This window comes from Prunus avium, chromosome 7 (genome assembly GCF_965620075.1).
Source record: "Prunus avium chromosome 7, drPruAviu1.hap1.1, whole genome shotgun sequence".
In the NCBI taxonomy this organism is placed as follows: Eukaryota; Viridiplantae; Streptophyta; class Magnoliopsida; order Rosales; family Rosaceae; genus Prunus; species Prunus avium.
In genome coordinates, this window is record NC_142290.1 from 28,105,026 (window position 1) to 28,121,509 (window position 16,484).

General features: G+C 38.3%; 2 protein-coding genes across 5 annotated transcripts; both read right to left on the bottom strand.

The window, feature by feature from the left end:
- Nucleotides 1–115: 115 nt before the first annotated feature.
- Nucleotides 116–3,015, bottom strand: LOC110754984 (dihydroneopterin aldolase 2). 4 transcript variants are annotated; one of them, XR_002526427.2, is made up of 6 exons: nucleotides 2,721–3,015; nucleotides 1,947–2,109; nucleotides 1,754–1,870; nucleotides 1,318–1,522; nucleotides 709–972; nucleotides 116–501 (listed from the first exon to the last, which is right to left on the bottom strand). XR_002526427.2 is itself a non-coding variant. In XM_021956118.2 (5 exons), exons 3-5 carry the CDS (start codon nucleotides 1,833–1,835, stop codon nucleotides 768–770), a joined length of 492 nt encoding a protein of 163 aa, XP_021811810.1. In that variant the 5' UTR covers nucleotides 1,836–1,870; nucleotides 1,947–2,109; nucleotides 2,721–3,014; the 3' UTR covers nucleotides 595–767. The 4 variants fall into 4 exon arrangements, 3 of the variants coding, with proteins under 3 accessions (XP_021811810.1, XP_088100301.1, XP_021811814.1); XM_021956118.2 differs by lacking the exon at nucleotides 116–501 and having other exon boundaries at nucleotides 595–972; nucleotides 2,721–3,014; XM_088244175.1 differs by lacking the exons at nucleotides 116–501; nucleotides 2,721–3,015 and adding an exon at nucleotides 2,358–2,531 and having other exon boundaries at nucleotides 595–972.
- Nucleotides 3,016–3,647: 632 nt separating this feature from the next.
- On the bottom strand, nucleotides 3,648–12,752 carry LOC110754980 (ubiquitin carboxyl-terminal hydrolase 8-like). The gene is made up of 13 exons (XM_021956116.2): nucleotides 12,367–12,752; nucleotides 12,067–12,252; nucleotides 11,059–11,200; nucleotides 9,733–9,792; nucleotides 9,548–9,643; nucleotides 8,692–9,048; nucleotides 8,439–8,579; nucleotides 8,143–8,313; nucleotides 7,741–7,998; nucleotides 7,264–7,412; nucleotides 4,746–5,294; nucleotides 4,238–4,511; nucleotides 3,648–4,030 (listed from the first exon to the last, which is right to left on the bottom strand). The coding sequence occupies exons 1-13, from the start codon at nucleotides 12,684–12,686 to the stop codon at nucleotides 3,914–3,916; spliced, it is 2,820 nt and encodes a 939-aa protein (XP_021811808.1). The 5' UTR covers nucleotides 12,687–12,752; the 3' UTR covers nucleotides 3,648–3,913.
- Nucleotides 12,753–16,484: the final 3,732 nt, after the last annotated feature.

Consider the following 16,484-nt stretch of genomic DNA (forward strand, 5'->3'; position numbering starts at 1 on the left):
TTGACTCCAGACGATAAGCATAGAGAGCATACTGATTCTGACTGCAAAAGCTATTGGGAAGAACTTCTCCGACTCTAAGCATATATATGATCATATGATGGGGGGAAAACAAAAGGAAATGAATTAAATCTTGGTATCATCTTTGATCAAAGAAGCTGCCCATGGTTGCTCGTTTTAATGAAACCAACAAGACTCACACAACTGAAGACAGATGCAATCTTGGAAAACTCTAGGGAGAGAGAGAGAGAGAGAGAGAGTGCTCTCGGCATAGCAATACATAATAGAATGTACTTTGTCATCTTCCAAAGATAGCCTACATAGTAGCTATTGTTGACAAGATCCAATCATTTCTTCCACCACATTTGCAACTCATTACAACTACTAACAAATCATGCTGACCGATTTAAACTATTTTCACCCATGAGTCGAGACCAGCTGACTTTGCATCTGACTTAATTCTTATTTGCTGCATAAGTTCGGGTTTTGACCCGTTGCTGCAATCTTGACAAAGAAATTCAATAAAATGAAGTTCAGAGGTGTACCAAGTACTAAAATGAATGTAACCAAGATGAAATCCCAAGTAAAAATACAGGATAAGCACAAGAAAGAACTACATAAACAATAACTGTCGCTGGTTCAAAATATGGAACAAGGATCCCCACAAACAAGTTCAAAAGAGAAGAAAACAAAATAACACCCAAGTCAAACCTGTGTCAGGCTGTCACAGGGGGCATAGATTTGCCTCTTTTTGAGTAACTCATAAAATCTTAGTTTGGCGCATCAACACTTCTGTATCTAAATATCTCGACACCCAAGTAGTCAAGAGGACCATGAACAGCAACATGCGGCTTCCCAACTTTGACAGAGACAGCAGATATCTGGGGATAATTTTTCAGAGTGGTAGATGCGATGAGTTGAGCCACAGACTCCAGAAGATTATGAGGTGGCCCTTCTACAACTTCCTTTACAATGCTGTGGTTTACAAACGCAAAACATCAAAAGTGACCTAGTATCAGTCTGAGAAAACCTTAGATATAAAACGATAAGCATATTGTGTTTAATCTTTTCTTCTGGACATACAAATTCCTAGCTTTTTGCATCTCCATTTTCTATAAGACCACAACCACTGAATCAAAACAGACCGAACTAAAAAAGGACCCATATAGAATATAATTTTTCAATGCCATTGCAAATTGAGGTAAATATTTGACAACAATATGCAAATGATGGGACTGCAGCACTAGACTAGACTAAAACATGATACATGCCAAGTTTCGAGGTAACGGAAAATGAAGGTGTTTTCATATTGTTACGAACCGATAAATTTCGGTGTAACTAATGGTATCTGACAAACGATCAGATTTACCAGCCTCCCGGAGATCCATCCAAGCATCAACATCTATCACAAATTTCTGACCCAGCGTCCTTTCTTCTGGCTTCACTCCATGAAATCCATGGAACTTCAAGCCCCTTAATACGAGCTTATCTCCCCCTCTTATTGCAGCATCTTCCTGTATTGTTCCTGATGAAAGTCAATTATCACAATAACACCAACCATCAAAAGAAAGACACAAGGGACAAAGTTCATGTTCACACAGACAAAACCAGTTATTAAAAACTACTTCTTTGCTTGTAAACTATCCCCAACTCCTAATAGCCCACATGGATTTCTAAGCTAGACAAGAATTATTTATGTGGGAATGGGAATTTTGTTTTTAACGGAATTGGGATACCCAAAATTCCAAGGACCCACCACAAAGAGACATCTTTCCCTGTTTTCTCTCCATCTTCCTCTTCAATATCAGTAAATCCAGGAGGAACCCAGTGATGCCCATATGCTCCTAAGCACAAAGGCTTCAGAACCCATTACCTACATCTCAAATATACACCTTTTCAATATGAAAAATACAAGAAAAGTAAGCAGTATGAGTAGAATTCCAGTTTACCAGAAGTGTGCGCAGCCATTAGTTCTATATGTATATTCGGCGCAGAACAGCCACGAGAGCGCCTGTGTAGTGAGAATTGAACCCACAAAGAATATTTCGCTCTCTCCTCCACAAAGAATCGAACACTATTCAACAGATGCTTACTAGATAGCGCGCGCTACACCTGCATTGTCATTGGCTAGACCGTTATTACGTAAGCAACAAATGGCAAATCAAGTTTGTTTTTATTTAATTTTTATATATCAAATCAATTGATAAGTTAGTTTTCTTTTTCTTTTCTTTTGTCCAACAAAACCAAAAGAAGACAACACTCATCAAAATATTAAAATATTTAACAATAATATTAAAAAACAAAGATTCAGAGAGAAATCTGAAGCTTTTTTTAGTACGGAGAGAGAGAGAGAGATCTACCTGAAGCTTGTTCGAGCCAAATAAAAATATATATTGCGAGAGAGAGGGAGAGAGAGAGGAGACAGATAGAGAATAGAAAAGAGGAGAGAGGAGACAGATCTGAAGCTTGTACCCATATAAAGGCCCTGACCAATCCATAACCAATGTTTTTTCCCTTTTCTGCTTTAAAAAATAAACCATTTTCTTTGAAACATGATCAACTTACAAACTGTTGCAAAGACATTTTAGCGAGAGAGGGAGATAGAGCTAGCCTCTATATTGGCTGTTGAGAAACTGAAATCGGGAAAAGAAAAACAATGAAAAGGTATCACATTATAATCTCATAACACATTTTCGGTGGGTTAAGGAATTTCGAGAACTTACCAATCCCCAGACTCATTTTTGGTCAAGATTCCAAATCACTATACCCACTCATTTTGAATCCAAAATTTGACGAAGGAAACAGTAGTTGTTTCAAGCGAAAAGCGCATTACCACCAAACTCGGGGTGTTGGGGAGGAGAGAGGTTGAGAAAGAGAGATACAGAGAACATAGAATAGAGATAGAAGGAGGTGGTGTAGGTGGAGGAGAGAAAGATCGGGGTGGGGGAGCTCCGTCGGGGAGAGGGCCTGGGATAAGTTGGTGCGGCTGAGAAGGTTATTTGTTTATTTATTATTTTACTTTTTTTTCATTTTAAATTATTTTAAAGGAAAAGAGTTGTTTTATTAATATTTTGGTATAAGTCCTTATAAGTCATTTTACAAATGGGTAAGCAGCACTCTATATTTTAAGCACACCAAACAATGGTTAGAATTTATGTCAATTTTAATTGGACCTGTCCAATCCAATTCGACCCTTCAAATAGGGCCTTATCATTTAGTTTTAACTTTTAATTCCTGTGCAATGGTTAGGATTTATGTCAATTTTAATTGGATCTGTCCAATCCAATTCGACCCATCAAATAGGGCCTTATCATTTAGTTTTAACTTTAAATTCCTGTGCAAAGAATCCAGAAGTATAGTGAATTGGAGTAAATACTCCCTCCAACAAAGATCTTAAGTTCGAATCCTAGCATCCGTGTAGTGTGTGTGAGTTAGTATTCTATCGCCCCTCTCAATAGAAAAGATTCTATAAAATAATAATAATAATAATAATAATAATATGAATGCCTCTCACGTTCTTCAATTTTAGCACCATATAAAAATTAGACAGGTCTAATGGCATTTCTCTTTTAACGTTGGGAAAAGTGGAAAGTTCGAATCTCTCCTCCGTAAAAGAGAAACATAGATAAAACAAATACTGAAGAAAGAGGGAAAGATAACCCTGTTGAACAAGGGATGGGATTTGAATAATTTTTCTGGGTCGAAGTATATATATACAATGTAAACAAATACCAAAAAAGGTAATACTTCTATTGTGCCTCTTTCACTGACGCCATTAAAAGCTGTACATCATGAATCCTGTGCTCCTTTTCTCTACAAAATATCCTCTCTCTCCAATATCTAAACCGGGTGCATCCTGCCGCCGGCAACCTGCTTCCCAACTGTTACTTTACTATACAACTGTCTGTCTATGTGTTTATATATCCGGTACTCTTCGGTAGAAAAGAACGTATGCAGCTGATGTCCTGATCCTCTCTTGACCAACAGGAAGAACCTTTTCATCATCAAACTCATACCACGAACCATTACCAAGCTGCACAGGGGACAAAAATTGTTTACCAATTCAATTGAGAAAGCCCTAAAGTGAATAAAACTTGGGGATAAAATGCATGTAATAAAAAAAAAAAAAAAAAAGGAGCATCTAAGTGCAGTCTGGATTTCACTGAGTATAAAGGATTCAATTGAGAAACTTGGACAAAAACCTAAGGAATTTTCTAACAATAAGAGAAACAGAACTTACATGAACAAATGCTGTATAGTGACCACCACCCATGCCGCCATAGTGATTACTAATTGCGTACAACATATATTGGCTGGATAACTGGCTATTTCGGTGACTAATGTAGGGTGAGAAATCTAAACCATAAATTGGAAAATCAACAAATGTTTCGAGCTTGTTCTTAAATAAATTGCTGTACGAGAATCTTTTCAGATGAATAACCAGAATCTCAGGCAATCTCCAAAGGTCTAACTTTTTGCTAGCTTGCTGAGGCTTCTTGCAGATAGGGCAGTACCTGTAAACAACATATCATTGCAAAAGCTAGCATTAAGATAGGCAGCAGGTATACGACTACAATCTATTATTTAAAAAATTCTGAAAACCAAAAAATACAAACTGCACAGATGACATAATTAATGAACAAAATAAACTGCATGCTCTATCTCTAGCTAGATTAAGCCAAGAAACAACAGTCAAGAGGATGCATAACAGTTTTGTTCTTGTAATTCAAATGAAGTTAGATGCTAACCACATATCCTCTGGTCCTAGAGGTTCTTCCTTCATAAAGGCTTTAAGGCATTTGTACAGAGAGACAGATTCTTCAGGCTTCCTCACGAAAAATTGGGGCTTGAAAACCTCTGGCAAAGTGTTTAAAAGGCATGTATCATACTTTTTAGTCATATTATCGGACCATAAAACAAGCACCTTCAACCTCTTAGGCAACCCTGAGACCACGATTGGCTCATTCATCTCTATCAAGGTATCTTCTATAGCTTCTTTTGCATCTGGTAAGTAAAACTGGAAGTCAGTATCTGAATTTGCTTCATCCCTTGATTCCCTGTCTGAGTCGGCATCATTATCCATAATTGTAGTAGTAGTAGTAGTAGCATTAGAATCTTCATTAGCAAAATCATCATCAAAAATATTCAATACATCTCCAGGGCTCATCAAGTATGGATTTAGTACTTTCAGGAACGCGTTACGAATATCAGATCCATTGCAAACATCAGGCAATGTTGCTACAAGGGGAATGCCAAACGCCTGTGGGACTAATCTCATCTCCCCATTATTGTGACACCTGATCCCAGACAAAAATATGTATTTAGGCTTTTTTACAGGAAAAAGCAAAGACAGTAATAATAATATTAATATCTTCAATAGTGAAAACATAGAAATGCAAGCTGTATCCTTTTAAGAGATCATATAACAGAGGGAAAAGATAAAAACATTATCATCACAACACATAACGGTCACAACATAACAAATTAACATCATTATCTACGTTTATGAGGTCCATTGCATTTTTCCACAGAGAAATCATTCACATGTACTTGTAATAAAATAGTTATTGAAACCTGGTGGCCATATGGCCTCCAAAGAACAGGAAGCCAGTGGTATTTATTTACAACCTAAAAACGTAATAAGGGAAGACTTTCAAATCGGTCAAGAAACTTACAGAGAAGGCCCAATTTACTGCAGGAGATAGTTACAAGGTTGGGTAATAAAAACATTTAAAAATTATTAATTCAGTACACATTTGCAAACATCTGCTAAATACATATAGGATTATCCAAAATTCAGAAAGTTTGCATAGAGATAGAACCCTGAATTCAATCAAAACTTCAAACTCCACAGGAGTGTCATGCATTGAACCACCCTTTGTCTTGCATATACAAAGGCTGTGATTTATATTAAACAGACCCAACTATATCAAACAAAAACATATTACGCACCACCAGTATCACTCATAGATGGTCATCAGCTGCTCAAGACCTTTCAACTTCATTTTTTTTAAATTTGTTTTCTATTTCTGCGATAAAATAATTTCAGCCATGACATATAAGGTGTGAACGAAAATGACTCAACATGTCAGAATGAGATGGAATGAACAAGCCAACAAAATTGGACTGTTTCTATATGCAATCATTCCCTAACATAAATAAAATCTTCAACAAACAGTTCGCAATACCAGATACCAAAATAATAATAAATAAAAACAATATGTAAGCTGTAACTCATGTTATATTTGACAAGGCAATGCTTCATACAGACTTTTAAACAAGATACACCCGAAGATGATAGTTGGAAGAGTAACAAAATCTGGGTTCAAACCTAAACACAATTCACGCATGAAATGCTTGATAAAAAGTGACAACTTACCATCTGGACCTGAGACTAACTGTTATGTTGGTCGTAAAGTTTTATGAGGAAGATCTTATATTTCAAAAAATCATAGACTTCTCAAGTACATAAATGAAGGAAATTGGTTCAGGAGCAAATTGACTTCTTTCTTGGTTACAGAGATTTCAAAGTGTCCAAAGATTCAAGCCTGGAATCAGGTTGCTTGTTTAATTCTATCATTACCATATCAAAGTCTGGTAGAATTGAGTTTATTGGCATACAAAAAATATCATTAGTTACTAAAAGAAACAAAAAAAATGTATATATCAAAAATACCATCCCATAAGACAAATTCTATGCCATAAACTTTCAAATGAATCAAAATGTTACAATATACTCTGGGAGTCTGACCAGATTTTCCATCATTTTGACAACATAAATAAGAAAAGGGATACTTCTCACCACACCAACTACTTGCATTATTCAACAGCAGCTTCTATTACACGAGCAATAACACATACTAGCAAGTACCGTTTTAGGGGTAACATATCACAAAGTGTACATTTTGTACACAGTTTCTATTGAATTGTGCGAACCAGGCACCATCATTGCTATTAGCATCATGTGTCCTTTCATGTCTAAACTTATAGTAGGCATACAACATACCTTGATTTTACCAGGTAACTGAAATTATCATGTTGAACATTTCCCAAAAGGTCCCTCAGCTATTTTGGCAATCACATAAAAATTCTTTAGGTTGCTCACTGAGTTCACTAACCTAGTTAGTTTAAAATGCAAGGGGAAAAAGGTCATTGAACTAGTTATAGCAAAAATTAGAAGCATTATCACTTTTAATTTTTTAATAAAGTAATTTGAGTTAGGCAACTGATAAAGCAGTGATGATTTACTCAAGAAACCAAACTTACATGTCCATCTGCTGATGAATAAACGTAACCAAAAGGGACGTCTCACAACCCTTTGGTAACCGATAAGCGACCAATCGGTCACCATCTCTGATCAAGTCTAATGAATCAAATGGATCTTCCAGTAGACGAAAAATGCGACACTTGTATACCTACAAACAAAGGGTCAATGCCTTAGCATTCTTAACCTCTCAGTGAAGGATCTTTAAAAGATTACAAATAGTTACAAAATCAATCATGGACATGACTTTACTATGATGGCATGCAAAAAGCAAATACAGGCCACGTAATTGTCAAAATGCCAACAAATGGTGCTAGAGAACCAGAGTCCACGCACAACACTGCATGACTGCTCCATGACCGTAGCTACTATGCATGCATGTCATCCATATGACAACTCCCATTCCCACCCCACCCCCTCGCTCCAATGACATACAGCAATGTTTCAATAACTCTAAAAACAGAGCCCCAGAAATATACCTCAGCAAGCATTAGGGTTTCATCATCTCTTAAAGAACATGCAGTGCTTAAGGCATTAGTCAGATCCAACGACCTTCCACTCTTGGGCACTGTCACAGTAAATGTACATGGCAATGCAGTCCCATCTGTGCTTAGGACCGTCAAAGTCATAGTCCGCATTGTTGTTGAAGGTAATGGTAGAGAAAGGTACATAAATGGGTCAAATGTAACGGACACCTTGCTGCAAACAGGACAAACCAATTTTGACCGGTACTGGCCCTACAGTAGCAAGGGGAAAAGAAATTGCAATATAGTGTTAAAAAAATAAATTTAATGAAGTTGGTCCCAATAAACTTATCTTAAGAAGGAATAGGTGAAACTTAAATCTACGAATTACAAATGCATTTAAACCACAAAACTGACTTGGCACACATCAACAATGATGGAGTCATTGCGAGCAAGGTGATTTTGCCAATATTCTTCTGCCACTTCTTCATCTGGACGACCCTCTACATCCTGAGCTTCGATATACGGCTTGCATTTCACACGATTTAGATCTTCATGGAGACCATCCAACAAAAAAGCAAGAAGTTCCTACATGAGGCACTTCGACAAATTACAATTTATAAACCTATTTCCCACGCAACAAAATTAAACATTTGCGCCTATGAAAAAAAAAGAAAAGAAGAAAAACTAAACATAAAGCCAAATGAACTAACCTGGGAATCATGCTGATTATAGCCACTGAATTGGGGAGCAAAACTCGCAAGTTTTAGCTTGAACATTCTTGGAGCCACTGGCTTTGCACCTGGAGCCCATAACTTCCTCAACAACTCTCCAAATGCTAAAGCAAGTTCTCCCTGGAAAATAAGTCTATGGTAAAAAGGAGAGCCAACAATCAAAGTAAGCAAAACATGCCACAAAAAAGCAGCCATTTAAAATGAAAACTAAAGGATTAACCCATTTACATACTTTCATTCCTAGTGGATTTGAATAATTTATGTCCTTCCGGTAATCTCCTAGAAAATAATCAACAAGCTTTGGGGTATGCACCAAGCATTGGATGGCACTGTTCATAAAACAAGTATTCCCAAGATTTTCTAGTCCGATAAGGCCTAAGGAACCAGCTCCTCTATAGATTGTACCACTTTGCAAGGAGTTGGTTGGAGTTAAATAAGGATTCACATAGTCAGTGCTCCCATTCATCTTCATAGAGCCACCATAAGTAGAACTATCCATACTGGGATGTTTATCAGCCACTTCATCGCTCCTCCAATCTCTACCTTTCATATAATATGAAAATCCATGGAGTCGCAGTTCAAGGAGAATCTGAAAGGACAACATGAAACGAAAGGCCATATAACTAAACTGTAGAAATTAATCTGCATGTAAAGATATATATAAACTGCAACACTGAGAATTAAAATTAATTTTGGTAGATATTTGTATACTAAATCTGGATCCATTTTTTAAGAAAAAAATTGAGACTCGATGTAGCATACTTCCCAGTAACAAAGGATCAACGTGGGCGTGCTGGTGCGAAAGTTCAACGCCAACCAATTTCCAATCATAATAATATTTACTAACATAACCATCAATGCAATTCAGACAGTATGGCAATTCCAAAATTCAGTAAATGGAATTAAAAATTCAAAGTCCAAAGCTAGAAAGGTAGCACAAACAGTAAAAAGTTGAGCCGCTACACTCCAGTAGATTATGAAATATCATGTAGAAAGTATCTATCCGATTTCTGGTGAAAGGCACCCACCAGATTGACAAAATATGAGAGTTAACAAATAAATAAGAACCATACATTATAATCACTCACCTCTTTGTTCAGTTGTCCAGGAATATCATTTGGCAAATTAATACTGTCATTCATGAAAATTTGGGTTGTCTGCCCTGAGAAGTCCCAAATATGCAACTGTAAAATCAATCCATGGATGAGCAAATATCATCACATACATATCAGACCAATTGTAAATGACTAATTGTCACTCATCGGTAACTCACCGGAACATACTCTGAACTGAAAATATTGCAGGCCCTCTTGTAAGAATCAACTGTATTATCCTGAAAATTGCAGTCTAGTCAAATTCAGAAGGTAATCAATCGAAACTCTAAAGAAATAAAAAGTGGTTATTAACTTTACTAAAATGAAGAGTAAAACACAGTTTATGATGTATTCTATATGACAGCATATGAACCCTATTAAGCAAGGGCACATATATATAGCAATTCCAAGGCATGTACATCACTATTTCCTAGTAATTACAACATATATGCCAGACAAAAAGACTTGTAAGTGTTTGTGAAGCAAGAGTCCATAAAACAAAACATTTGTTGCTTGCATAACTATCTACTGATTTGTTGCCTAGTTGCATGGAATTTTCCCAACTACAACTGTTCCAGCAGATTCTAAGGCAAACAACTGCTAGTCCATTCACTGGATTGTGTTTCCATTATACCCCCAACTAACTGGGTCCAAGTGATAACATCTTTCCTAAATTGATGTTGTGACCAAGACCATAGAAACAATCACATTTAAACAAGGGAATGTATCAAAAAAGTGCAATAATGAGAATCATATGCATGTCACAAACATACAAAAGTTTAAAGAAAAGAAAGTGAAAGTTGCACAGCCCAAGTTTCAGTAGGATCCCAATGCCACACAAATACCACATTCAAACATTTAAATTGTAAAAGCTCACTCTTCCGCTTCATGTCAAACTGCTAAAAGTCATAATCCATCAACCGTGTGCTTTCTATTCTGATTCTTTATTAATTTCTTAATCTGACTCCTCTTAGCTCAAATAACCTTCCTTTTGACTCATGCCACCTCCAAACATCACACAACAATTCCAATCCAATATCTGATAAGCTGATATAAAAAAATAGTTCATCATCACTTATTGGGACTACAATCCTTGCTATTCAAAGTACATTCCGCTTCTTGATCTCTCTCTTTTACTCATCTTCTTAGCATCTTGTTCAATAACTATATCATTCTGTTGTTCCTCACCACTTTGGTCCACAAAACACAGTTGGTAAATTGCTACCTCAAATTAAATTAGGATTAATGCATGTATTATCCAGCAACTTCACCTACCTATAATGTTTTGAGCATCACAAGTTCTTAAAAAAAAAAAAAAATTACGAAATCAATTTACATACTTTAGATTATGCCAACTCTAATCTGAGGCATTATTCTCCCAGACATTCCTTTCCAAAGTACAACAGGTATCCAACTTCCATAACTAATTTTTTTAGAATTCATCCAATACAGGAATGTAATGAGAGGGAAAGGGATGCAAAATAAGGCTAAATTACAAAACTAACCCTTTGGCTGATCTTTACAACCAATGAATTCGTTTCCCATGAGACAAATAGCCTAATTTGTAAAGAAAACACATCCTTCAAGAAAATTTCTGCACCAAAAAGGCTCACGTTATCCTTTGCTGCCGCGTAGAAATCATTATGCCTACAGGAAAAGTGGACAAATCAATGCCATTATTATTTAGGAGGTGGTGGAGAATAAAGAGAGAAAGCTCCATTCTCATAAATCACTGTCAAATCATATAGACATAAAAATAACAATAACTTAAGGCACTTCAGGAGAAATTGGAGAAGAAAGAAAGAAATCCCTGAACGCATAAGAAAATCAGTTTGTTTTCTACCTTCTCCTATAATCCCAGGAAGCACAGTAAACATAAGCCTAAACAATGAAATCAAGACCCCTTTTACGCTTTGAGCAACTTTGTTTTATGAGAAACAAAACTATTCATTAAGTACTAAAAAAATGTACAAATAGCGAACAAGGAGTCCTCTTCTGGAAAAACTACAAAACATCTGCTTTCGAATCCGATAAGATAACATAGAAAGACAGCTCCCTAAACTCCAAACCATAGACGCCCACAAAGAAGACAAAAAGCAGACCCTAATCCCATAAGCACTCCACCCTCTTCACCAAGAACATTCTCAAAAACCCTCCTATTCCTTTACGCCATTATAATCAAGAAAATTGCCATCATACCACATTTCCCCAGAACTACTACACCCCTTTTCTTTCCACAAAAAAGAAAAATAGAAAGAAAAAAAAAGGGCTAAGTAGGGAAATGTGCTATTATTATCATTAAAGGTCTAGTAAACGGGCAATCAAAGATTTTGGCAAGCTACCAGAATGATTGAAAATGGGCCTCATTTGACAGCATTAGAGTAACAGTTAGGACTTACAATGAACCCTCCATTAAGACCTACCCTAATCTAATGGCAACTTAAGATACCACAATTCGGACCATCTAAAATGAGAAAAAGAATTGCAAAATAAGAGACAGAAAGCTTCCTCACCGTCTGAGAGCGCGACACCATGTAGGTTCAGGGACCAATGCATACTCACGCCCCGAAAACCCTTCTTCAGCGACGTCCTTCTTCTTCAAATTCAGAAAAATCTCCGAGCCAGCATCGTCGTCCGTAGACGCAGTGTACAAGACCCCTCCCATCTGATCGTCTTCGGTTCGAACCTCCTTCCACCACCTGAAACCAAACGAAAACACGAAATGAAATCCAATGCAGCAACAGAACCATCTCAACAACTCAAACAAGGGCTCGAGAGCAATTCAGTAGCCAAGTCACTCGCTGGAGGCGCACCTGTAGGGAACGAGGTAGAGCTTATCGACGGCATTGTGCGAAACGTCGTCGTTTGAGCGGTCGTCGTCGTCGTAGTCGTCGTGGAGGCGGAGGCGCTGGGAGCGAAAGCTGGGGCGGAAATCGAGGTCCCAGTAGGGGTCGTCCATGGCGGAGGAGGAGGAGAAGAAGGCTAGGGTTTTCGAGGCGAGGGCGCGTGCGAGGGACTTGCAGAGGTGGAGCGTGGAGGAGAGAGAGAGGTTGGGGAGGAGGTTTAGAGAGAGAAAGCGGGTTGGCTTGTACAGGAAGAGAGAGAGACGGAGCTTCTCGGAGAGTCGGGTCATAATAGAAAGAGTGAGTCAGAGCCCGCCTTTACCTGTTCACTCATCGCCACACAATCAATATTCAATCGAACACCGGCTTTCTCCAATTAAATAAAATAAAAACCAAAATAATTTTGGACCCACCCGTGTTTATATATGAGTGGATTGGACGAGTGTAGTGCACGCGCAAAATTGAGGGTGGGGGAGTTGAGGCGTTTCTAGAGTTTTTGTGAGAGGGAAGGCTAGAAGGTTCTTCTTTGCTTAATCTCTTTACTGTGTTTAGCAAAAGTTTTAATTGTTGTTAATTTCTAATTTGTTCCGAATCAAAGCTTCAAATTATGATCGTCATCATCATCAATCAAGTTTGTCTAGGAATTTCAAATGTTCTGGGTCATTTGAAGATCTCCTCATTTGATTTAAAGACAACTCTAAAAATCGACTTTGAAAAGTTATCTTCTTCTTGTAAATAATTTAGGGTCATGCTAGGGAGACCAACTTGGGAGACCAACTTGGGTACCAACTCTCTAATAGAGGTGGAGCCCACCAATACAATGGGTCCCACGCTCTATTAGAGAGTTGGTATCCCAAGTTGGTCTCCCTAGCATTTTCCAATAATTTATAAGGGAATATTTTACCCATAAACCATATAAATAAACACGAATTTTGATTTGATTTGTCCCTCTTTTTTTTTCTTTTTTTTTTGTCTATTTGATTTAATGTAAAGACACAAATTTGTGCGTATTTTTTTTTACTAGTTGGATTAAAGTGAAAACAACAATGAAACTACATTGAGATAACTTTAGCAGTGGCCACACTAGAAACATCATTAGCCTAAGTTACAAGAAAACTTAGGGACAAGAATGTTTGGCAAATGCTTTCACAATTGTTCGCCTTTCATAAATCCAAGAATTTCACCCCCTATTTAAGAAATACGAATGTCCCCAACTATCCCTGTTAATCATTACTCTGATCCCAAAGTCCAATAGAATAAGAGCGAAATCCTATGATGTTATCCCATGCTAATGTATCCAAAGCGTAAGCTTGCTTGGAGCACTCTATTTTCTTTAAAGTAACAGCACCGGATGCACAACACGACCAATTAAAGGCAGGAGCATATCGCCGACCAATATTCGAAAGTTAGAGTTTCAAATTGTCTAAGCCAATTTCTATTAAGTTTCAAATTTTTATAAGTAACATGTTGGAGGACAAACCTGATTAGGACTATTTATGACACTTTTTTTTTTAGGACCTTTCCTAATGAGAAGAGCGTTATCACATACATTATAAGGCCTTGTTTGGTTCACGACCGCATTTTTCCTCTTTCTTCCTTTTTTATTCACATTCCCTCACCCACTCAGACTGAAACTCTCTCTCGAGAAGCCAGATGCCAAAACGAGCCTTTTTGGGTCTGGCACCACCGCCCCAAACCAACCCCCCCAATGCCCTTGTTGCCACTCCACGGACACCAAGTTTTCACACTACAACAATAATACTGCCAAACAACCATGGTACACATGTGCAACCGTAGTAGGACCATTGGCGACGAAGTTCGTGACATCCCGGTTCGCAGCAGCTATCTTTAGAATAAGCCTTCAAGGTACAATTGTTCCCATTCACCCTCTTCCTCTTCTACTATCACCCCGTGCTCTTCCTCTTCCATAATCACCCTATGTTCTTCCCCTTTCACCGTCACCCCATGCTCTTCTTTCTCTTCCATGATTGTTCGCCTTCCTACCCTTCCTCTTCCATCACCTCATAGGACCGCCTTATGGTCGAATCTCCAAATCTGTCTTGATAGTGTTTGGGCTTTGTATCTAATTGCTTTGCCTCTACCTCCTTTAAGCATGGGTACATCTGTGTCGCATTCACCTCCACCTCTTGATGACAGTCTGAGCCTGGTTCCGTCGGAGTTGTCTCCATCTGCTCCGTCTCCACCTTCACCTACTGATGATAGTTTGAGCCTAAGTCCGTCGGAAAATCCTTCACCTCCTCTGCCTCCACCTCCACCCTAGTCGAAAACCGAGTTAATTGGATAGAATTTGATGTTATAATGCATCGTTTGGTTCACAACCCTTTTTTCCCCTTTCTTACTTTTCGATTCTCATCTCCTCACCCACCCAGATTGAAACTCTCTCTCTCTCTCTCTCTTGAAGCTAGATGTCGAAGCGAGCCTTTGTGAGTCTGGCACTACTGCCTAAACCAACACCCTCAATGCCCCTGTTGCCACTCCTCAGATACTAAGTTCTCACACTATAACAATAAGAGTGTCGAACAACAACGGTACACATGCAAATCTTGCAACTGTAACTAGATAGTCGACGACAGAGTTCGCAACATCTCAGTCCACGGCAACTATCTCTAGAAGAAGCTCCCAAGGTGCGATTGTTCTTCTTCCCGCTCTTCCTCTTCCACCATCACCCTGTGTTCTTCCCCTTCCATCGTCACTGCGTCCTATTCTTAGTCTTCCACAGTTGTTCACCTTTCTGCTCTTCCTCTTCCACAACCTCCTAGAAACACCTTATGGTCGAACCTCCATTTCTGTCTCGATTGGTGTTTGGGCTTTGCCTCTACCTCCTATGAGTTTAGATATGTATGTGTGACCTTCACCTCCACCTCCTGAAGACAGTCTAAGCTCGGTTTCTTTGGTGTCGCTTTCACCTCCACCTCCTAATGACAGTCTAAACATGGTTCTGTCGGAGTCGCCTTCACTTGCTCCACCTCCACTTTCACCTACTGATGACAGTCTGAGACTAGGTCGGTCGGAGAATCATTCACCTCCTCTGCCTCCACCTCTACCCTGGTCAAACGATCATGTGAATGAGATAGAATATGACATTATAAGGCCCCGTTTGGTTCACGACCATTATTTCCCCTTTCTTACTTTTTGATTCACATCTCCTCACCCACTCATACTGAAACTCTCTCTCAAGAAGCCATATGCCAAAGTGAGCCTTTGTAGGTCTAGCACCACTACCCAAACCAACACCCCTAAGAGCAAGTCCAGCAACACAGGCTGGACTCGGGCTAGAGGATTTTAGGACCAAAAAGCGATTCCAGCAGCTCAGGCTAGCCCAGGCTGAAGGTGGGGCCAACGAAGACGGGCTAGCCCGAGGGTAGGTCGAGCCCGAGATCCAAAACGAGGGGGCTGACGTCAGCCCTGCGCTGCGCCAACGGCTCTGGGACACGTGGCGTCGTCTGAGCGCTCCGATCGTGATTCTCTCCTCTAATCCAACGGTAGCCAATATTTTTGCAATAAAAATGTGAAAAAAATCTAAATTTTTTATATAAAAAAAACTGGAATTTTTTTTATAAATACCTACCAATACTCTTCACTTTCAACACCAAATCCTCATAGATTTTCTTCTACTTATACTATTATTCACTTTTTACTCAACATTTTATTCACTTTCAAGTTTTATTTTTCTTTATCATCCTTATGGCTTCTTCTATTGATGGTGTTGGGGCATGGAGCACCATGGAAGATATTTTGTTATGTGAGTGTTGGGTTCAAATTTCTCATTGTCCCGTCTCGGGCAATGAGATGAAATTCTGTCATATGTGGAAAAAAAATTCATTCCAAATTTTAGAGGGTGAAAATCTTATCTGAAATTTGAAATTCATATGAATTTTATCTGAAATTTGAATTTCGAAATTTATCTGAAATTTGAAACCGAAAATTTTATCCGGTTATGAGATATGAATAGTATTGACACGTTGGAACCCAAAAATCTTATCCGAAAATATTGTCCAAATTAATTATTTAGGTAAAAAAAATTGTGAAAAAAACAAAAAAATGAATAGTGTTTGCCCTTTGCTATG